Here is a 22,418-nt window from a genome sequence, read left to right as displayed (position 1 = left end):
GATAGTGTATCTTGAGTGTGTCTCTGATCAACAGGTACATTTCAGTCCCTGCACCTACTCTGGTCCTCCTAACTCTGTGCTGTCCAACCCATTCTGAAGTTCGCTATAACAAACTACACTCAACCGGCCAAATAGTCATGTGTCTAGGGACTAGCATGTTGGACACTATGGCTCTAGCTGATTTTACTAGCTACTTGGGGGCTTAGAGCTGCATCTCTCTGGAGATCCCAGATGCGGACGGTAGCCCTTGAAATGAAGTTACAGTGGGGAGGGTAGTTGGTCCATCTCAGACTGGAGGAGAGCTGCTTGTGTGTTCAGGGACAGCACCTGTGTTAACTCCTGATGGTTTGTGTCGTAGGGCATGGCCGCTCAGATGACGACTGTGGGGAGGACCGCACCCGCCATCGGGACAGTCACTTCTTGGCAGGGCGTTTGGAGCGAGACCAGGAGAAGCTGCTCCGGTGAGGTTCTGGGTTTTGCTCCTTCAGGCATGGACTAGGCCGACTTGCGAAGCACACGGGGATGCACCTAGCGAATTGTGCTTGAGTGCCTGGCCATGTATCTCTTGAGTGAAGTCTCAGATTTAATCAGCAGCGTGGCAGGCACGTGTGTTTGGGCTGAGCCAGCACTCTGGGATCAGTAGCCTTGCAGCTCTCCCCTGGTTCAGCAGGGCGCATTGGTCTTTAGGACCCCACAGATAAAGACCCGGCCTTGAGAGGATGGAGCGGGGAGCTAGCATGCATTCAAACTTCAGGCATCGTGTATGTGTCCAGAGCTCCCTGAATCTGCACACAAAGTGATCCTTTCACACACCCGTGCAAAATCCAAAAGACACTGGTGCACACCCAAAACTGCTCCAAATGAGAAGCAATGTAGGGAGACACAGCTCTGGGTTGACAGAGGAAAAGGATCAGTGTAGAGAATGCAGGTGGGGCCTGCTATTAACCTTCCTCTTTACTGGAAGGGACCCCAGGGCACTGTATGTGCACCCCTGGCCTCTCTTTGCATCTCTCACCCATACTTTGAGGACTGATTCTTGGGAGTTCCACTTACCTTCCTTCCCCTTCCTCCTCAGTGTGCTGCTTCCTTGCTAGTTGACTTCCTAGTGTGTCCCTTTAGCTGCCCAATACTCTCAGTACTAAGCCTGCCTCTAACTCTTCTGCATTTGCCTCCCAATGAGCAGAGAAAGCAAGGAGCTGGCGGACTTTGCCCGGCTACATCCCTCCAGCTGTACCGCCAACGGTTTGAACTCCAACCTCATGGTGACGGGGGGGCCAACCCTGACTGGCTCGGGGCGCTGGTCTGCCGACCCGGCTTCGCACTTGGCAGCTCACCCATGGCTACCCAGGACTGGCAGCCCTTCCATGTGGCTAGCTGGCCATCCCTACGGTGAGTCTTTCCGGGAGGGGGAGGGTTGCGTGAAGCCCTTGACTTGCCCATAAGAATAAAAGAGGAACAAGATTGCTGTGGCGGAGCATGGTGATGAGTGGCAGTTCCCTGATTTCAAGAGGGGTGTTTCTTGGAAAGCCCCCCTCTGAAAATAACCTGCAGTATTGAATGCACCTGTAAGTGCAGTGCTGCTGAGTCCCTGTGGGCAGCTGGACTTTGCAGTGCCCTTTTTCTCTCCCTGTCCCCTCATTTGTCTATGTCCGGTGCATGAGTGTCTGAGGGAGCTCTCGTTGACTGGCTGACTGACCCGAGTGTTGATGGTGATTCTCCTTCTAGGACTCGGCCACCCATCCTTGCATCAAGGCATGACTCCAGGCTTCCCCCCGAGCATGGCGGGTGCTCTCCCTTCAGCCTACCAGTTTGCCAGAGATCCTCAGTCGGGGCAGCTAGTTGTGATCTCCAGTGAGCACTTGCCACACTTCGGTAAGCACACAAAGATGGTTCAGGGCACCTGTCTTGAAGGACACTAACAAAGTTCAGTGGAGACGAACATGGGACCGAGTCTGCCCATGGTAACAGACCTTGAGCGCACACATACAATGCCTAGTTGGAAACACTGGGGCTTAGAGCCTGCGCTACGGGCCCAGAGAGGAGACACCTGTCGGAAGGCACTCCTCTTCTGTTTTCCAGGATAAAATTCTAGGGCAGGGTCTGGGTGTGTTGAGGCGAGGGGGAGGGTGGTGAAGCTGCGTGGTGGTGGTCGTGCATTGATGGATAGTTCTCGCTCTTCATTCTTTGGACCACTGTGTACAAGTTTTGTAGTCCATTTCCTTTCCCAGTCTGACCATCTCCTATCGCTCCATTCGGGTCCCTTCTGTGGCCCTGCAAGATGGGCCCTGCAGGCTGCTGCAGATCCTTACAGAATAATAGAAATATAGGGCTGGACAGACCTCGGGAGGTCAACTAGTCCATCCCTCCATGCTGAAGCAGGGCCAAATATACATTTCCCCCATCCCTGACAGATGTTTGTCCAGCTTGTTCTTAAAAACCTCCAGTGATGGGGAGATTCCTCAAGGTTCCTTGATGATAGCTTGGGGAAAACACCTGTCTCGGAAGCTGCTGTAGAGCTGAGGAAAGATTTGTCATCAGTATTGCTTCTAAGGAGTTTTAGTTTGGCAGGGAGCTGGCTGGGTAAGGCCTGACAACAGCTTTGAAAACAGCACTGTTGACCTGTCCCATGCTACATGGGAAACGCTAGCCGTGTTCTGTAGCTACAGCCAGTCTGGGATTCAGCTGTCTGCTTGTTAAATTATTTCAGCCGTTGCAAATGTGCTATATCAGTTCTTCAGCCATGGCACTGGCATCCTTATCTCTGGTAGAGCCCCGTGAAGCTTGGGGCTTGGCTGTCTGAGACAGTATAGTCGAGGTCGGCTGGGGGCATTCAAGCTAGATGTAAATGCAAGCGGGATGAAGCCTTGGAGCCTTCAAGACTAGGAGGCTCAACTAGGGCACTTCCTTTGTCCTCCGAGTCTGAAACAGAGTAGGTTTGTTAGGCTCTCCGGCATGGCCACGCCCCTTTTGTTGGGTGTTGCCTAGATATGGTGAGGTGCAGGAGAGTGTGTGTGTGGTGAGGGGGGAGAGACTTTATTAAAGAGAAGAGTTTCTTACATTTCTGTGTGAACTAACAAATGCACTCCAAGGAGGGAGCACTACATAAATCTACTACGAATATTAAATCCACCTCTGTAGCTGCTCCATGCACTTGGGTTTTGTGTGTTGTAACCACATGGTTGTGATGTCCTTTGTGTCTTCCCTAGCTGAACTGATGGATCGGGCACCCCCACTCTGGCCTGCAATGTACCCTCCCACGAGAAGCACCCTCCAGCACGCTCACCAGCTCCAGCTGCTATCTCATCAGCAGCTGCTTCGGCAGCATGAGCTGTACATCCTGCAGCAGCAAGCTGCCCATGCCATGGAACTCCAGAGGAACGCACAGCTGGTGGTATGTTCTAAGCGCTGGGGCAAGCGGGGGGACCCCCTTGTTTTAAAGTGGGCCAAGTTCCAAGTCTGTACCTGGGTGGGGTGACCAGGTGCCCCAATTTTATAGTGACAGTTCGGATATTTGGGGCTTTGTCTTATATAGATGCCTATTACCTTCTACCCCGATCCCGATTTTCCAAACTTGTCATCTGGTCACCCTATTCCTGGGACAGCATATGTCCGTGACCTGTCTGATTTGTGTGTGTGTCCTCTGCATTCAGAGGGAGAAATTTCCTTAGTAATTCCCAGGCCCTAAGGAAACCTCAAGTTCTGGGATCATTTGGCATGTTTTAAAGAGCCGAGTTTAGATTTTTAGCATCCCTGAAGATGGAGGTATTTGGATGCAGGGTTTTGGGTTGGGGCCATGTAAGCCAGAAGGTCAGCTCACCTACCAGTACAGCTTCCAGCAGCAACAGAAGTTCAGTTGCCATCTTACAAAATGAGTTGGTGTTGACTCAGCTCTAAACAAATCTTTTCCTTCCTGAAATCTGGGACCCAATATTACCAATCCCAAGTGCTCAACAACCACGAGGCAGGCCCCAGAAATCATAAGATTGGCTTCTAAATCATGAGACTTTTATAAAAATATGTTTGGGGCCTTTTTGTAATTTGCCTCCTTGATCTTAAACTTTTAAAGGCACATGTTTTCCATGGTCACAAAGTTCATGATCAAAATCAGAAAAGCTGCCTGCAAACACAGAGGCTCTACTACTTGGGCTCTCCTGAAACCTCTTCTAGTTAAAGCATTTACCTCTGCTTGCTGCACGTACCTTCTGCCAGACTTTCCACCTGCCTTTTGCAAAGAACCATTCCTAGGTCCTGGTTCTGCATCTCCATCTCTGACTGCACGGCCCCCTTGCTAGGAAGTCCTGCTTCTGGTCTCGTTGAGTCTTTTAGGACTTTTTTTGCTTTCGGGTTCTATCCTGATGCCCCAGGAAGCATCATGCCCTGATGGCCTTCTCTGTTCTTTCGCAACAGGAGAGGTTAAAAGTAACTGAGCAGCGAGCAGACATGGAAGAGAAGGTTACTAAACGAAGCCTGGACAATGCAAAATCAGGCCTTTCCTCCTCTGCGTCAGGGCTGCTGCACCGAAAGCCACCTGTTCTGTCTCCAAGCACCTCCACGTCCTACAGCAAGGCTGTGAGTCCACCTCCCCTGTCTCCCAGGGCCTCACCCGTGTCTGTGCTCAAAGCTGAGGTTATTCAAAAGATGGAGGAGCCACCTACGCAGCCGGCCTACTCTTATCCGGCCACCCCCAGCTCCCACCCTTCCAGCCCACCCCCTGCCTCTCCACCCCCTGCCCCTGCCATCCCTCCAAAAGAAGAGGTGCCTGAGAACGTAGAGAAGAAGGACTTGGATTTGGAAAAAGAAGCTGCCAGTCCCTTCCAAGCGCTGTTCCCAGGTAAGAGAGCCCTGCTTTGGAAGAGTGCCCTTTTCTTTGTGCCTGGCTCCCTTTCGTTCCTCCTCTCCTTACCTCTTCCCTGCCTCAAACCCTTCCCCAAGAGAAGACCAGGTAGGGCCTTTTTAAAGGAAGGCGAACATGCAAGGGACCAATCCGCACTTGGCAAGTGTGGCGTTAGCAAGGAGGGTGCGAGACAGCACCGTGGGGAATGCTGGAGCCTTGGTCCTGTATCGTGCGTTCTCTTCTCACCTTGGGAGGGGTTTGTTCCTCAACACTGAAGTCTATTGAGGGATCAGAGTGGAGGAGCCCAGCACTGATAGAATGGAAGATGAAGTCTCCTTTCAACCCAGGGGTGGGTTGGGTGACTCTTTTGGTCTTCCATTGTAGGTGGAGGGTGATGTTCTGGGCAGCTGGGAAGTCCAGTAAGCAGCTGCCACCGAGAAGGGAAGTGGGTTGGTGAGGGGGAAGTTGAGTAAGTAGGAGCCTTCCCGAGGGATGAGCTCCATGGGTGCCAGCCACTGAGAGTCATATTCCTTTGGATCTCTTGCAGAGATTCCACCAGGATATCCATTTCCGTCCCTTCCAGCCTCCTTTGGAAGACATTATCCCTACCTCCTTCAGCCCACCGCGGCCTCTGATGCAGATGGCCTGGCTCCTGATGTCCCGCTGCCTGCAGAAGGGCCCGAGCACATGGAGCTTTCTCCAGAAGTCAAGCCCATCCGCCTGTCTCCATCCAAAATGCTAGAGCCTATTCCGGCTGCGGCAGAAGAGGAGTCCTTGGAAGACCGGGTGAAAACCGAGGTGGAGCTGGACGAAAGCCAGGGAGCCATCTGCGAGGAGGACATGGAGGCTCTGAACACGGGTGCCTCCAGTGCCGCCCCAGGGCAGACTGTGAACAGTTGCGATCTCCTGTTGCACCAAGATGAAGCTCTGAGAGCTTTGGAGCAGGAGCAAGAGGCCCTCCAGAACTGTCAAGACACGTATCCGGTAGCAGCCTGCCCGGCAGAAACAGAGGCTGTGGCGGAAGCTGGGAGTGGGGTGGAAACTTGTTCTGTACATATGGACTATGATGATTCCCTAATGCACCCTGATAGCGAGCAGCCTGGGTTGGACCTGGCACCCCAGAGAGAGGAGCCTTCTCTAGCCATGGAACTGCAGAGCAGCGACTTGCCCCAGGAAGGAGGGTTTCCGAGCCTGCCATCAGAGGAGGGCGGGCAGGAGGCGGAGCTCTCATATGCAGAGGAGGCGATGTCTTGTCAAATCCCAGCTCTGGACATCAAGCTGGAAGACCCACTGGCCGGCATGAATGCCTTAGTGGCTGCCACGGAGCTGCCTCAGGCTTGTTCCTTGTTGACAACCGGCAGTAGCCTAACCCAAGCCCAGGTGGACCTGGAGGTGTCGCCTGTCCTGTCCCTGGAGCACTCCTTCCTGCAGGGGATTACGCTGCTGAGTGAAATAGCAGAGCTGGAACTGGAGAAGAGGAAGCAGGAATTTCAAAGTGAGTTGGGACAGTGTGCTGTCTGCCCTACCCATGCAGAGCTGGGGGACCTGCAAGGGCCCATAATACACAGATGATTAAGTTTGCAGATGATACCAAACTGGGTGGGGTTGCAACTTCTTTGGAGGATAGGGACATAATTCAAAATGACCTTAGAAAGTTAGAGAAATGGTCAGAGGTAAACAGGATGAGGTTTAATAAAGAGAAATGCAAAGTGCTCCACTTAGGAAGGAACAATCAGTTCCATACATACAAGATGGGAAGCGACTGTCTAGGAAGGAGCATGGCGGAAAGGGATCTAGGGGTCATAGTGGACCACAAGTTGAATATGAGTCAACAGTGTGATGCTGTTGCAAAAAAAGCAAATATGATTCTAGGTTGTATCAACAGGTGTGTTGTAAGCAAAACTCGTGAAGTCATTCTGCCGCTCTACTCTGCATTAGTTAGGCCTCAGCTGGAGTACTGTGTCCAGTTCTGGGCGCCACATTTCAAGAAAGATGTGGAGAAATTGGAAAGGGTGCAGAGAAGAGCGACAAGAATGATTAAAGGTTTAGAGAACATGACCTATGAAGCCAGGCTTCATGAACTGGGCTTGTTTAGTTTGGAAAAAAGAAGATTAAGGGGGGACATGATAGCGGTTTTCAAATATCTAAAAGGGTGTCACAAGGAGGAAGGCGAAAATTTGTTCCTCTTGGTTTCTGAGGACAGGACAAGGAGTAATGGGCTTAAAGTGCAGCAGGGGAGGTTTAGATTGGACATTAGGAAAAAATTCCTAACTGTCAGGGTGGTCAAATATTGGAATAAATTGCCAAGGGAGGTGGTGGAATCTCCCTCTCTGGAGATATTTAAGAACAGGTTAGATAGACATCTGTCAGGGATGGTGTAGACGGAGCTTGATCCTGCCTTGAGGGCGGGGGGCTGGACTCGATGACCTCTTGAGGTCCCTTCCAGTCCTAGTATTCTATGATTCTATGATTCTATGACAGACTCCCCTCTGGGTAGGGCAATGATGTCTCTGTACTCTCAGCCTTGCTGTGGTGTCATGGCCAGCAACTCTTCAGGGCTCCTGGCATGAGTTTCCTCTATGGCGGCTGCTCTAGACTGAGTTGGGTGAGAGGCTGAGGTTTGGGTGGTTTCTGGGCTGTTCTTCTGTGTCTGCACAGCTACAGTATGGAGACTACATGGTACATAGGTAGGATTGACTTCTGTGGTCCCGACTTCCCTAGTTCAGCTGCATCATGGTCCAGCATCCCTGTGGGCACATCTGGGAAAAAGCCAGGCCCTGTGCTCAGCAATTCCTCCCCCACCCTCCCAGAGTGTGAGACAGGGTGGCTGCAGAGCCCTGCAACCAGTGGCCTCGGTGCACCCCGCAGGGCTGCGCTCTAGCCAACACTGCCTCTTCCCCCCCGCCAATACCAGCTCGGTCAATGATGGCCCATCTGCTGCCACCAGAGCAGAGCCTGGCAGCTGGCAGGAACCAGCATCAGCCTCCCTTGGTCTGGCAGATTTCCCCAGTCTGGAGCTGGTCCAGTGTCAGGGTGCTGCACAGTCTGTATGAGAGAGATGCACCTTCCACTTTTATGCTTGCAGTGCTGCCAGGTTAACACCCATTTGGCAGCAGAAAAGCTCCCACAGGTCAACACGACTCTCGTTGCTAATGATTCCTGTGGATCCTGAGAAGGTCTTGTCTCCCAGTAGCTTCCAAGTGGAAGGAAAACTGAATCTCCCAGCAGCCGGAAGAGTTCTAGACCCCTGAGCACAGGTCGTAACAGGCTGGATCTCAGGTGTAGGGCAATGAGACATTTGTGAAGGCAGAGAAGAGGTAGCTGGTCTTTTTGATGCCTCTGGAAGATGTGCTCTTCCCTTGCTGAATGCTGAATCCTACATTTTCTCTTAAGCAGGTCCGGAGAGCTGCCTGGTCCGACCAACGCTAGAGAGCTTGCTGGCTGCCAGCACTCATGTGCTAATGGAGGTTCTATCAGCCCCCTTTATGGACAGTCTAAAAACCATCCGGCTGCCTCGAGAGTTGAATCCCAACAAAAAGTACAGCTGGATGCAAAAAAAAGATGAACCTGTAAGTAGCTGAGCTAGATGGGATGTTGCGAACCTACCTCTATTTCCTCCTCCCGCCACTTGTCATTCCTATGACCTATTTCCCTATTGGCATTCTCCTTCTCAGCATGGCAAACCTAGACCTTCCTCCCAGTTGAGCAAAAGTCAGTGGGGTGTGGCTTCATTCCATTTCTTGTTTGTGCATCGGCCGCATTGATTTCTGCAGGGAGGGACACAGCTTTGGAGACCCTGTGTATTTGTTGTTTGGAGCCAGCAGGAGAAGCTCTTCCGCTAGCCATTTGGGGACAAAGAAAGATGGCAGCAGGCTTCCCCTTCTTGGAGATGCAGCTGCAGGTTCTTTAGCACCCGGAGGTTTAGGGATAGAGGCAGAACGCCCAGGGACATTTCTCCAGCTGGGTGTTTGAAGGCGGGTTGTGGTTTGAACCATATTTAAATCTGACCTGGAAGAGAAAGAGATCTTTGGTTTATCCAGCCCTAAAGCCTTCTCACTTAAGAATCAAAGACAATAGAGGCCGTCACTGGTGGCTCAATGTCTCCCAGCAGAACAGGAGCCTTCCCAGGCCAGATTGAAACCTCCAGCAGCAAGTGAGAAATTGCTGAATGCGTATGAACCTCCACGCTCCTGCCTGGTCTGCAAATCCCATGCCAGCTGGGGGGCTTTCACCGTAAGGTCCCTTTCCTGAAGTCGCTTGCTTGTCTGCCCTGAGACATTTAATACTGTTATTATGTTAAACCCTAAAAATCCCTGTATGTTTTTAATAATCCACGGGTATGGAATGGCAGTAGAGGTATGTCCTAGATGCACCCCCATTCCAAGCCCTACATTGCATCCAGCACCTTTCCAGCCAACAAAGAGGAGGATGTGACCTAGTTTAGATCCGGTCTGTTCTGACCCAGACTTAGTTGGAAGACACTCGCTGCTCAGCTGTGGTGACCCTTTGCTCCCCGGGGCTGGTCAAGCTGCCTCTGCAGGGCTTTGTAGCTCTAACTCACTTGGAGAGTAGTAGTTTCCCCGTGGTCCCCTCATGATAGTACAGAGTGCTGCTATGAGGCAACCTGGCCGGCCAGCCAGCCTGTTAATGCTCCCTCCCTTAAAAGTTAACATATAGTCTCCATTTGAAATATGACTCTCTGGCCAGTAGTAACACGAGGTAGGTCCCTTCCCTTCTGCAGCTAATGTGCCGCTGGCTGTCTAAACGGTTGCACCCGTGGGACATCTTGGCCCTTGCGGAGCTGTGAGATTAGAGAACAATAACACATGTTCTAGTCTTGTGGCTGGCATCTGCATCCCCTCTTCAGCCTCACCTCCTCTGTGAAATCTCTCTTACCTCTCCACCCCAGATGTATTCCATCAAGTCTGCCATAGAGAACATGGATGCCATGGAGCTGGACTACAGGATGAGACTGGCAGAGCTGCAGCGGCGCTACAAGGAGAAGCAGAGGGAGCTGGTAAAGCTACAGCGACGCAGAGACTCCGAGTAAGTCGTACGGGTTGCTGCTTTTTTTTTTTTTTTTTTTTTTTTTTTTTTTGGCCGAGCAACTTCTCTGCCTCCAGGTCCAGCAGACCATTCGCTTCCCCCGTCTTCCCTCCAGTGGTGCGTCTGCCAAAGCTTTGCAAAGTGCTGCTAGGCTAGGAGAAGGGCAACCTGACGGCTCGATGAATGCAAGTGGGCGTGCTTGGCGTCTCGGTCGTTGGCGATCAGTGGGCGACCCGGTTAGGGAACCTTTGGCTTCCAGGGCTCGGCTTAGCGGTTTGGTGCCAGACCACGGTTCTGGGTTGGCTTGCGCTGGTTCAATTGATTGCATGTGATTTTGCTGCTGCCTTGGCTAACGGTCAAGCGTGTGGTTTTTTTAAAGGGAAAAGCATGACGAGAAAAGTAGAAGCTTGGCGAGAAGAGGCCCTGGAAGGCCCAGGAAGAGGAAGCATGGATCAAGCGCTCTGTCGCCCCCTAAGGAGAGAGGGAAGAGTGACAGCAAGAGCGGAAAGTAAGGCTGGAATACGGGGAGGAGGGGTTGTTGCACGGCGTCCTGCCGGGGACGGCCTCTCGTACGCAGTGGGGGTCCCTGCGTGGTGGTGTGCTGGCAGGGCGCGTCCATGGCAGCAGGCCGAGGGCACGGCATTGTGGTTAGAAATGTGTGTGTAGCCCCCCGGTGGCGGTGCACGCATGTGGCTGCAGCAGCAGGGCTGGCACGTTGGTCGTGTGTGTCTGGTGGAGCCGTGCGCGCAGGCGGCGGAGAGGTTCTGTGGAAGGCGGAGCCAGGGGCAGGCGGACTGCGAGGCGCACGCAGAGCTGAACGGGAGCTGCCCGAGGCAGGGGCTGTGTCTTTGGCCGTGTTTTGTACAGCGATTAGTGCACGGTGGCCATCCGAGCCCTGCCGCCACGCAGTGAGCGTCAGTCAGTAGTGAGGCTAATGAGTTTGATGGAAATGATTTCACAAATCTGGATGACTTCTGTTCTGCGGCATTCGTTTCCTAGGGCTTTTCTCCTGTGCTTCTGCCATCTTTCCTGTCCCCTCTGTCCCTTAATCAGTTGGAAATGGTTTGGTACCAGCACCTCCCTCGCCTGGGGTGCCCACTCATTGCAAGCCCAGCAGGTTTATTTGGGCACCCTGTGCAAAGCCCCGCTGTATTTCTCTGCTCTACTTGCTCTCACTGGCTGAGTCTCTGATCCTGGTAGCTTGGCACAGGCTAGCTCCCCAAGCTCTGCGTTGTCTTCACAGGACTTTTTTCAAAGGGAGGAAGGTGCCTGACGTCCATTGACTTTGACCTGCTCCAGCCTGCCTTTGAAAAGTTGCCTCCTTCATGTTTTGCTTCTGTGCTTTGGTGATTGGAAAGGCTTGGGGGGTCGCCGCCAGGGGTCTTGTGTGTGCATTTCCATTGGGGCCAGTTGTCATGGGAACTTCCGGCCTGGCACTGGGAGCGAAGCCATGTACACAGCTGGCTTCAGCTCACCTGACTCAAGTAACACGGTGTTGGTTTGGTTTTGGGTTGGGAGCTACCAGGGGAAGTGAGGCGGAGAAAAGGCTGCTGTTTGCTACTTCTGGGAAGTGAGGGTGCTCTGTGACATCAGTGATTTCATAGACACGGTAGCCGCTGGATCACAGGCTGAGTATACTATGAAAGTGGCGGGGGGGTTTGTCTCTACGTAATTATATGGTAATTGGCAAGGATGGGAATGGGGAACTACAGGCCGTGTCCAGCCTTGTGAAGGCGTGGCCGTGGCGCTTTCACCATCGGCTCACCTCTTCATCTGCATTCGTCAGAAACCGGATGGGGAGCACTGCAACCTGTCCTCCGTACTCCTTGCTGAAATGCCCATCTCCCATGTGCTCAGGAGCAGCCATTTCTGTCGGCACGCAGCTAGTCGGACACCTTTCAAGTCTCCTTAGATCCACAGAATCTTAAACGTTAGAGGTGGGAACAGACCTAACTGGGTGTCACATCCTTTCTTCCCCCTCCTGGTCCTAACCAGAGCAGATGATGCTCTACAGCTTTTTTTTTTCCAGTGCACTTTCCAGGCCACTGAGTGGGTCTCACCACTTTACAGGCATACGGATCTCTGACTTGGGCTTATAGTCTAGAGAAGGCAAAGGGAGCTCACTGGCATGAATCCAGACAATGGGCTGGATTCTCGGCTAGTGTAGGTTGATGCAAGTCCATTGAAGTCAGTGGATTTTCCCCAGCCGAGGATATAACCCCAGGTGGCTCATAAGATCCTTTAACTGGGGAGCTGACCACACTTCAGTATTTGCTAGTGATTCGCAAGTGGGGCGGGGGAGGGAAAGGGCGATCTCGGTGACCGATTCTTTGCCTGGCTTGCAGACTGAGCAAGTCCTTGCTGCTGTCCGAAGACTCTGAGACTGGCGAGGGGATGAAGAAGAGACACAAAGGGCCCCTCCCTGAGGAGGACGAGGATGCAGAGAGCAGTGGTGGGAAAATGAAAGGGAGAAACCAGAGCTGGGACGAGCATGATGGAGCATCGAGCTTTTCCAGTGAGGTCAGTGCTCTTGTGGTGCGTGGGGGGCTGGCGTTCCAAAGAAAGAGGTAGCATGGTCTAGTGGATGGGGCATTGGCTTGGGATTCTGGAGGTGTGTGTGGGGGGGAGAGGAGCTGTTTCTCTCTCTGCCACTGCTTTGTTGTGTGACGTTGGGGATATCACCTCACCTCCCCGAGCTGCTATTTCCCCTCCCACCCCTTCCCTGTGTAGACTGGATGCCCTTCATGGGACAGACTCTCTGGGTGTATGTGCACCTAGCAAAAGGCATCCCCGGTCTCAGATGAGGATTGTAGATGCTCCTGTATCAATAATAAGATCATTGTCAGGAGGCTAGAGACAGAAACTACCTAGCAAATCTCAAAGCAGCCGCCTTTGTGTTCCTGTTGGAGCAGTGTGTTCAAGGCTGAATGCAAAACCCAATACACCTAGTCAATATCATATCCCCATGCCTGCACGGGTACTGTAATTAGTACAACTGTTAATTGACTACATTAAAAAGTAATCTTTTGAAACCACAAGGCAATGCTGACACGGTTAAAATATATCAGCGTTGCCGTTTCTCACAAATGTATCCTGAGTCTCATGACATTTGGTATTTTTCTGAAAGCCTCCACTCCTGGAGTCAAGCGATTAGCTGAGAGACTCAGCTGTCACTTTGCAAAATAAGGAAGTGCCTGGCCTTTCTGGCAGTGGAATAAAGCTTGGATACAGGGCCTGACTGTACCCTGAAGGTTCAAAATTAAGCGGGCAAATAAAAAGAACCCCAAATGCATTGATTTTTTTTTAAACAACCTCATGATTTTGGCATGACTGGTACCAAGTATCACAGGGCAAAGCATATTTTCTGTTCCGTCCTGTGTGTGGCACATGCCCACAGAAATGCCCTTGGAACGTCAAGCCTGAGGAGACTGTTCAAAGGGAAGAGGACACAGCAGAGGCTACAGCCGGCTATGGGTTAAGTCAACGATGGGCAACGTAGACTAGTGAGTGGGCCAAGTGAGAGTCCTTCCTTCATTTCAGGAGGCTGCAAGGCTGTTGTAACCAAGATGGTCTCCCGGGATAAGGTAGTTTTGTACCTAGAATTTGCAGGATGCGCTGACTGAACCCTAGCAGCTCATAGATTGGATGCACAAGTCGCAGCAGGCTGCTTTCACAGTCAGTGTTGTGTGCAATCTCCCTTCCCGCTTAAAGTGCGTGTCACTTGAGTAATAGGAGTAGGAAAAAAAACCTAAGTGGACGGAAACCAGTGGAATCCTGATCAGTGATAAACAGAATATCTTGTGGGCCACACACAGAATCCTGATGGGTTTCATGCCGCTCTTGGGCTGCAGATGCTCACCACGGGGTTAAGTCATCCTTTACTAGGCCTTTTTGGCGGGGGAGGGGTGAGGAGGAGGGAAGTGCCCAGTGAACCGAAATCTGGTTCATCGTGAGAGTTAAGGCTCAGGGGTATTCATATGTGGCCATTCTCTCTCCCTTCCCTGCAGCTGAAGATCAAGAAGAAGAAGGTGGCGTCAGATCAGGAGCAGCTGGCAAGCAAGCTCGACAAGGCCCTGTCCCTTACCAAACAGGACAAGCTCAAATCCCCCTTCAAGTTTGCAGACTGTTCTGGAGGGAAACAGAAAACCAGTGGAGGTGGCAGCAGATACCTGTCCCCCCACGAGCACCTGCCGGGCAAGGACGAGAAGAGAAATCTAGCCAAGAGCCTGAGCCTGGTGCTAAAAAGTGCCAAGGAAGGTAAAAACAAAATGGCCACCAAAGTGCAGAAGATGGAGGTGGGGTTAAAAGTCAAAAGTCAGCTGAAGGTTTCCCATTCACCAGCAATTTCGGAAGTTAGCAGCTACTCCTATAGTAAGTAACCTCCCGGTTTCTCTCTCTCAATTGTGAATGGTTGTTGGGTTTTGTGGGAGCTTTTAGCCTTTAAGTGACAGCATCTTGGGCCAGTGTGAGATGGATTTAATTTTGCTTTCCAGTGGAAAAACTCACCTCCTCCTTGGTTGACTGTAGACTCTTGGGGCTTGTTTGGAGTGAATTGGCAGGGAGGGGGGAGCGGGATGGGGGATTGTTCTTTCCAAAGGCAGCGAACATTCAAATGCATGTTGTGCATCTTGTGCTGGATATTCTGCCTATGTTGAATTCTGCTGACTTTACAAAGCAGGGAAGGCAGGTTTTTCAAATACATTGTTTCCATCCAGGGCTGTGGACTGTCTTAAATCCTAAACTTTCCTCTCCCTTCCAGCTTCACTTGCTACTGATCCCTGGTTTTTTGCTAATACATGCTCTCCATTCATCTGCAAGACCAGCCTTCAGGGTGTTTGCCTCAAAGGTTGAGTAGTAGTTGTCTTACTACTTTGTTCTTAGGGGGTTATGTAGGGTTGACTGTAGGTATATGCTAAAGAGACAGCTGTCCAAAGGTTTATAACAGGTTGCAGGGATAGTCCTGAGAATGGCATGGTCATTAAAAAGCCTGTCACTGCCCTTCCTTTCAGTCCCTTTGGTGCCTGCACTCCTCCTAAGCACATTTCCCTGTTCCTGCCTAGCTGTCTGCTCCAAGCGTCACCAGCTCTCATTTGGACCCCAAAATATTTTATGTTGTCTTCAACTTCCCCTTTTTGAAATAGAATTGCAGCTGATGCACAAGATTCTGACTTTGGGAATAAAGTTTTCCTGTGACCTCAGGACATCCTTTTGGAGGAGAAAAGGCCACAGACTGAAAATGGAGTTGAGTTGGTGGGGAAAAAGGAACAATGAGCAATCACAATGCTTGGAGGAGGAGGAGGAGGAGGAGGGCAGCACGAGTTCATCGCTGCAGGAATAAATGCACCTACAGCTGGTCCCTTGTGCCTGTGTGAAGAACATTCGGCACTCATGCCCAGACGATACTGCCCAAGGGGGACAGGGTCTTGTCAGCTGTGAAAGTGGTACTAACCTAGCCACCCGGGTTCATAAATTCTCCCCCCAAATCAGCCCCCCGCAAGGATTTCATTCTCCTGTTGCTGGTCTTAATAGTCTGGCTGTTGTCCACTTTTATGTGGAACAAAAAGCAGTCGTCATGGGACAAAAGAAAAGGAGAGGTGGGGGAGAGAATCTGGGGAAACAGCAAGATCTTTTGCATGCTGCTTGGTGCCATTGGAAGGGGGGAGAAGACTTTATCAAAAAATAAGCCAAGCTAGGCCAGGAAACTGTCTCTAATGGCTTAGACAGAAATTTGGGTGTGATGGCGGGGGCAGAGGCCTCCTAGGTTTGGGATATTCTTAGGGAGCTGGTCAGAATTATGTGCTTAAAGTCAATCGAACAAAAAATGAAAACCTTCTTTTACTGTTATGCAGTTACCAAAGTCCTATGTGAAAACCCTTGTAGGGGTGTAGCTACAGATCCCACGACTGGAGAAGGAGATTCTAACACTGCTCTGATCAAATTAATGTGTTCAATCCAATTGGCTATTGAAGCGGCAAAGTGGAGGGGGAGCTGTTACAGCTTCTGAAAGGGAACGGAGCAGCTTGTTACTGAACCAGAAATGTCCCAGCAGGGAGTTGGATGGGGTTCTCTGAGAAGGATAAGCAGTGATGGTGCCAGACCAGGGGTGGGCAGTACTGGTCATTGGCCATGGTTTGCCATTCCCTATCAATGGGAGCTGCGGGAAGCAGTGCAGGCTGGGCAATTGCTTTCCACAGCTCCCACTGGCCTGGAAGAGCAAATCGCAGCCAACGGGCGCTGCAAGTGGCCATGCCTGCGAACGCGCAGGTAAACAGTGTATGACAGCCTGCCAGGTGTTAATCCTGGTGAGCTATGTCTGGCCCACGGTAGGAATATGAAAGTGTAACAGCTTCATGGTTACACACAGGCCCCCGTCAGCCCCATGCTGATACAGAGTTAGCAGTGCGGGGGGCACACGGGCAGGAACAAGTTACGTGCTTTTAAGCCAGCTCCCCGTGTCTATTGGCTCCCTGGGAGTCATCTGCCCTCCCCCCATATAACTGCTGAAATTTTCAGTGGTTACATGGTTAATTAATTAAACACATTTTAACATCTCTAGCCCGTGAGCCACTTATTGCCCACCCTTGTACCAGAGCCTGCTGGTTTTTACCTATAGTCTTAAAAAGACTCAGGGCTCCTAGACATGCTCCACACCCCAAAATGGAGAATGATCCTGCACAGGGCTGACTGGAGACCAGCTGCTGATTCAAACCAGTTAGAACTGTCCCCACTATAGTGTCCACGACACTTTGGAATTAATGGGGCATTCACGAGTAGGGATGTAATAATTCATATCCACTCTTATTGGATCCTTTGGGTACCAAATACTTCGTTGTTCTACTCCTCAGATATGTGTGGAAATATTGGGCAACCTGTGGTCGTTATATGCCCATGGGAAAATATTAGTTGTGTAAAACATACTAATCCAGACCCAACATCGTTTATCATCAGACTGAGGGAAGAATTCCAAATGCCCCCTCCTCTTTTGGTGTCATTCTATCATAGCTCATAATGGAGGCCTTGTTCTAAGTACTGCAGTTTGAACAATGATTAATCAGTCAATCCACCAATCAGCAGATGGGATGTGGGCTATCCCTATTATTTCCTGGTTTGCAAGATCAAAATACCTTCATGGCTTCTGGATTCATGTACAATAAAGACCAGAGCTGTCATCCTCTAGTGCAATGTTTCTCAACCAGTGGTACGAGTATCCTTAGGGGCACTTGAGAAGTATAGGGGGTAAGTCAACACAACTGAAATTTGGAGAAAACTGAATTATTGTTTTAAATTTTACAGCACTTTATAATTTTTGTATTTTTTACACCCAAAAATTTCATTGCCCGCCCTGCTACGATTAAGTTGTTTAAACAAATATGTTGCAATGGTAGAAAAAAATGTTGTGTGTCTGAAAACTGTAGGTACTTATAATTTTGTTTTGAAAAAGGGGGTACTTATGTTATTTTGTGTGTTGTAAATGGGGTACTTTATAAGAAAAGATTGAGAAACATTGCTCTCGGGCACTCTGACTCCTGCCACCTATCAGTTTTGAATGGATGTGTTCAAGGAGGATTTTTTGTTGTTTTTACAAAAAATCAAACTGGGCTTTACTAGAGATGTTAAATTTAGTTTTAATCAACTAGTCGATGGAATTTCCATCGATTAGTGGATAAGCACGGGAGCTGCAGCGGGGTTAGTTTCCGACCCCAGGAGCTAACCCCGCTGTGGTTCTGCCTTTTAAATGTATTAAGAGCCAGCAGGCTCTTAATACATTTAAAAAGCAGAAACACAGCAGCGGAGGAACCTGGCATGAGTCGTGAATCATCTGTCTCGGCTCGCGCTGGGTCCCCCTCGCTGCGCACCAGCTTTTTAAATGTATTAAGAGCCAGCAGGCTCTTAATACATTTAAAAAGCAGAAACACAGCAGCGGAGGAACCTGGTGTGAGTCGTGAATCATCTGTCTCGGCTCGCGCTGGGTCCCCCTCGCTGCGCACCAGCCGTTTAAATGTATTAAGAGCCAGCAGGCTCTTACTACATTTAAAAAGCAGAGGCACAGCGTCTGAGACTGGGCGAAAGCCAGGAATCAGTTGATTCTCAGCTCGCGCCTGGTCCCTGCTACCTCTCTCCTCTGCCTTCCCTGCCCCCTGCGGAGACAGTGCTGGGGGGAACTGGCTTTTAAGCCGATTCTCCCCAGCACCAGCTTCTGCTCCCCCGCCCTTGCTGCCTCTGATAGTGGCAGCAAGACGGGGAGAAGCAACTAATCGAGGGACTAGTTGACTATCTGCTAAGCAATGCTTATCAGATAATCAACTAGGCTGTGTCCAGACTCCATGCCTCCGTCGACGGAGGCATGTAGATTAGCCAGCTCGGAAGAGGGAAATGAAGCCGCGATTAAAATAATCGCGGCTTCATTTAAATTTAAATGGCCGCCCCGATCTGCCGATCAGCTGTTTGTCGGCAGATCGGGAGAGTCTGGACGCGATGCCCCGACAAAGAAGCCTTTCTTCATCGACACAGGTAAGCCTCGTGAAACCAGGTTTACCTGTGTCGATGAAGAAAGGCTTCTTTGTCGGGGCATCGCGTCCAGACTCTCCCGATCTGCCGACAAACAGCTGATCGGCAGATCGGGGCGGCCATTTAAATTTAAATGAAGCCGCGATTATTTTAATCGCGGCTTCATTTCCCTCTTCCGAGCTGGCTAATCTACATGCCTCCGTCGACGGAGGCATGGAGTCTGGACACAGCCCTAGTCACTTACGTCCATAGCTTTTACACTGGAGGGAATTGCAGGAGCAATTTGAGGAAGGAATATCTGTGCTTTTCTTGCAGATTTCCTTGCAATGGAATAGGGATGCCATAGTAAGAGTGGGAGCACCAAAGAAATCCGTTTGTGCTTTGAGAATGTTCCCTTCCTCCAGCTTCCAAGAGCCTGCAGTTGGGGGTTGGCATTTGTCAAAACTAAAGGCTTTAAGAAGATTGGAGCTTTTCAGAACCCCATTTGCCCAGCAGACGATGAATCTGCTGTACAGCATATTCTTAATTAAATGAAATTTTGAGAAAAGGCTCTGAATGGTGCCAAACCAGAGAATTTGCCGAACTATGGGAGGTCAGTATTATCGAGCAGCATTTCCAACGCTTCTACTGCTTACTGGGCTCTTAGAAGATATTTAGGGCTAAATTGGAGCTAAATAATAGCCCAGAACACTGAGCGCCGGGACTGGTGGCTGCAAACAAACTTTATGGGAGTGCGGGAAACTTGGGCTATGTTTAGACTGTAGGCTTCTTTCGGAAGAGATCTTCTGGAAAAACTTCTTCCGAAAGAGAGTGTCCACACAGCCAAAGTGCATCGAAAAAGCGATCTGCTTTTTTGAAAGATAGCGCCCATTCAGTGTGGACTCTATCTCACATTTCAGCTGTGATTACTATGGATGGAGTGGCCACCAGAGCACTGTGCTTTTTCCTCTTCCCTCTTCTTCCGAAGTAATTCCCTCTTCCCCGTCCACACGTCTTTTTCCAAAAGAACTCTTTCGGAAAAAGGCTTCTTCCTCATAGGTTACCAATGTCGGAAAACCCCCTCTGTTCTTTCAATTTTTTTTGGAAGAATGCAATTGCAGTATGGCTGTAATTGAAGTTTTTTTTTTGGAAAAACGGCCATTTTTCCGAAAAAAACTCTGTAGCATAGACATATCCTGGGTCACATCCATGATAAGTGGACATCCAGCTCACTAAAATCATGCCAGACCATGGATGTTGCTAGACCAGAGAATGCTGGCCTAGGGAGGTTCAGTCTGTAGTTTTCATGAACATCATGAGTTTTCCATTTAACTCTAAAACAGGTGAAGACTTCTAGCTTAAAATAAAGAAAGACCTGTGTTGTTTGTCCTGGACATAGTATGCTGACTTCTAACCTAGAAAGGCCTGTGTAGAGGCCATGTATTATTATTATTTATTATTAATACATTTAATTTTATTAGCTTCTGGATATCAGTTCACAAAGTAATGATGGCTCTGGACTGTAATAGGAAGGCTAGACTTGAGGTACATCATCAGAGCCATTTAGGGGAAGCTTGCTCTACACAACATCTGATGCGCTCTATAAAGCATTTTCAGTCGCTCACTTTCATAGGCACCGAAATGTCAATTTTAAGACAATTAAGAAAAAAGCCTTGAGAAAATTAACGGACTTAATGCTATTTAAATATTACTTTGACTGCAGATACGGACTCAGAGGAAGATGATGAATCCCTGAAGGACGAGTGGCCTTTACAGTCTCCCTCCAGCTCCAAAGCGAGAGCACCCAGTCTCTACAGCGTAGGAGCCAAAAAGAGCAGCAAGCAAGGTGGAGGTCTCAAGTCAGCCAAGAGGGGCGTGCCTGCCACTAGAACTCTGAAATCTAAACAGGCCGCAAGCAGCAAGCCGCAGTTTTGCTTGCTGCTTCGGGAGGCTGGATCTTCATTCAGTGACTCTTCGGAGGACTCGTTCGATCAAGGTTACTAGATTATAACAAACACAAAACAAAAACAACACTTATCTTCCATGTTTGTAGAGTGAGAGAGTGTGTGTGTGTGAGAGAGAGAGATGGCAACACTTGAGGTCAGCCATTTTTGCTGGTCAAAGTAGGGGCGGCCATCTTTGTTCTTGGCAGCGTAGGCTGCTTTATCAATATCATTTTTTTATATATTTGTATCATTGTGATATTATTATTGGCTGGCTCTTTTAGAGCTTTTATACTGACTGGATTTTAGGCTTCACCTTTCCCCTAGCTTTCCTCTTACCCTTCTTCCCTTCCCTCCCTCCCCCTCCTATTCCTTGATGCCACAGCCACTACCATTTATATTATTTTTTTAAAAAATTATATTTTATTTGGCCTGGGCCTTGTAGAGGTTTGGAAAGAGCAGTTTGGTTTGGTTTATAATGGGATTCTGTTGTGTGGGTGTGTGATGTGATGTTTGTACTGCGATTTGGTATACCAAGTTTTATTAAACATATCGAGTTCATTTTTAACTAAACCTGTGTACCTTGTCTCTCTTGCTGTGTCTCTTATTAGGCGATTTAGGATGCCGCTTCCACTTCATCCCGCTCTGCCTACCCCTTTCCCCCACTCCCACCCAGTAGAACTGGAATTAACATAGTATTGGGCGTTCTCTATTATTCAAATATCCCTATTTGCATTGGCACTTGCTACATTTTCCAGGATGAAACAAACATACTTGTTCTGTCCTCTTCCCTGCTTGTAATTTCATTTGTATTTTGCATAGGTTGTTCATTTTATTTTTTTCCTAATAGTCTTTTGAGACAGGCACTAAAGTATAAATTATTTATTGATATTTATCTTTCTGCTTCAGACGGGTGGCTTAATATATGGTCGACAATATTTAGAAGCCAAAGTTTTTTTTATCTTTTATTTAAATTGTTTGCATCATCTACTTTAACCCACAAATGTTCAAGGATGTGAAAATTAGTGAATTGAATTTGATTTTGCTGGGGAAAAATTCTCTTCCCCACCCCAGCTCCCAAAATATTTGGCTTATTGTCTGCCAGTTGTTAGCTCTTATGTAGGAAAGGAGGTCACACAAAACTTTTCCTCAAGAGACACAAGGTGGTTTCTCTTGTAGAGAGCACACTCATCAAATAATAGTCATGTGGGAGAAAAGTCAAGAGTGTCCTGGAATTTTGGGGCTCAAAATCGCAAAGAAATTAAATAATCTGGACTGTTGAGTAAGGGTAATGGAGTTCCCCATTGTTCACAGCAAAGTATTAGGTTAACAAAACATTATAAATTTGCACATAGTGTAGCGAAAATCTTTGTAACTGTTACGGTCTACGTCAGAGAGCTTCTGATTTGTTAGAGGTTTTTGATGGAAGCTTTTGATCTGATTTATCTTAACTTCTCCTCTCTTCTCTCCCCCAGACCCACCCTCCCAACAAAAACAAGTTACCCATTTTTAAGAATCAGAACACAGCATAAAAGCTAGAGAGAGTGTTAATTGAGTTCTGAAATCACCTTGCGGATGAATTTAAGAAAAAAAACCCATAAGAAACAACGTATGTTTCAGAAAAGAGATGTTTTATTCCTTAGAAAACCTGAAATGATTGGTGGATTGCCTTTAAGGGCACGGGCTCTGCATTTTCCTTGAAGAATTGGATTTAGCTTCCATTCTGTTTTACCTCCTTTCCCTCCCTCACCTGCTTCTTCATTATTTATTTATTTGCTGCTGCTGCTGCTGCTGCTACTGCTACTGCTGTTGGAAATTTTGAGGATATCAATCCCTTTTAGATGCCAAGTTCTTCAGGTTTATCTATTTAACTTGTTCCAGAAAAAGCAGATAGATAACTTGACCAGAGTCTTAAGAACCCAAACTGGCTGTGGGAATATTTCAAGCAACTATTTAAGATCCTGATTTCAGAGAGGACAGGGAAATCTGGAATAAGGGTGGGGAAGAAATGCATGTAATTAAAGAAAATTCTCTGATGTAATTTAGTGGCTGGTGAGACAAAATGCAAACCATTGTGGAGGGGAAGGGAAGTTTGGTGGGGAAGGGAG

General features: G+C 49.2%; 1 protein-coding gene across 11 annotated transcripts in view; it reads left to right on the top strand.

The window, feature by feature from the left end:
- TNRC18 (trinucleotide repeat containing 18) overlaps positions 1-22,418 on the top strand; it is a 180,105-nt gene that overhangs the window by 130,114 nt on the left and 27,573 nt on the right. For 8 of the 11 annotated variants that reach the window (XM_075899657.2, XM_075899665.2, XM_075899661.2 and 5 more), the window contains 12 exons: positions 359-461; positions 1,184-1,389; positions 1,726-1,872; positions 3,207-3,391; positions 4,408-4,831; positions 5,382-6,329; positions 8,228-8,403; positions 9,744-9,880; positions 10,260-10,388; positions 12,226-12,400; positions 13,888-14,251; positions 20,091-20,363. In XM_075899657.2, the coding sequence (XP_075755772.2) occupies positions 359-461; positions 1,184-1,389; positions 1,726-1,872; positions 3,207-3,391; positions 4,408-4,831; positions 5,382-6,329; positions 8,228-8,403; positions 9,744-9,880; positions 10,260-10,388; positions 12,226-12,400; positions 13,888-14,251; positions 20,091-20,363 (3,267 nt within the window). The remainder of the gene's footprint in view (positions 1-358; positions 462-1,183; positions 1,390-1,725; positions 1,873-3,206; positions 3,392-4,407; positions 4,832-5,381; positions 6,330-8,227; positions 8,404-9,743; positions 9,881-10,259; positions 10,389-12,225; positions 12,401-13,887; positions 14,252-20,090; positions 20,364-22,418) is intronic. The other 3 variants (XM_075899662.2, XM_075899660.2, XM_075899663.2) reach the window with 2 other exon arrangements.

The sequence above is a fragment of the Pelodiscus sinensis genome, chromosome 15 (assembly GCF_052426305.1).
Source record: "Pelodiscus sinensis isolate ZL-2025 chromosome 15, ASM5242630v1, whole genome shotgun sequence".
Taxonomy (NCBI): Eukaryota; Metazoa; Chordata; order Testudines; family Trionychidae; genus Pelodiscus; species Pelodiscus sinensis.
The sequence above is the reverse complement of the archived record's forward strand: the minus strand, read 5'-3'. Positions and strand labels throughout refer to the sequence as shown.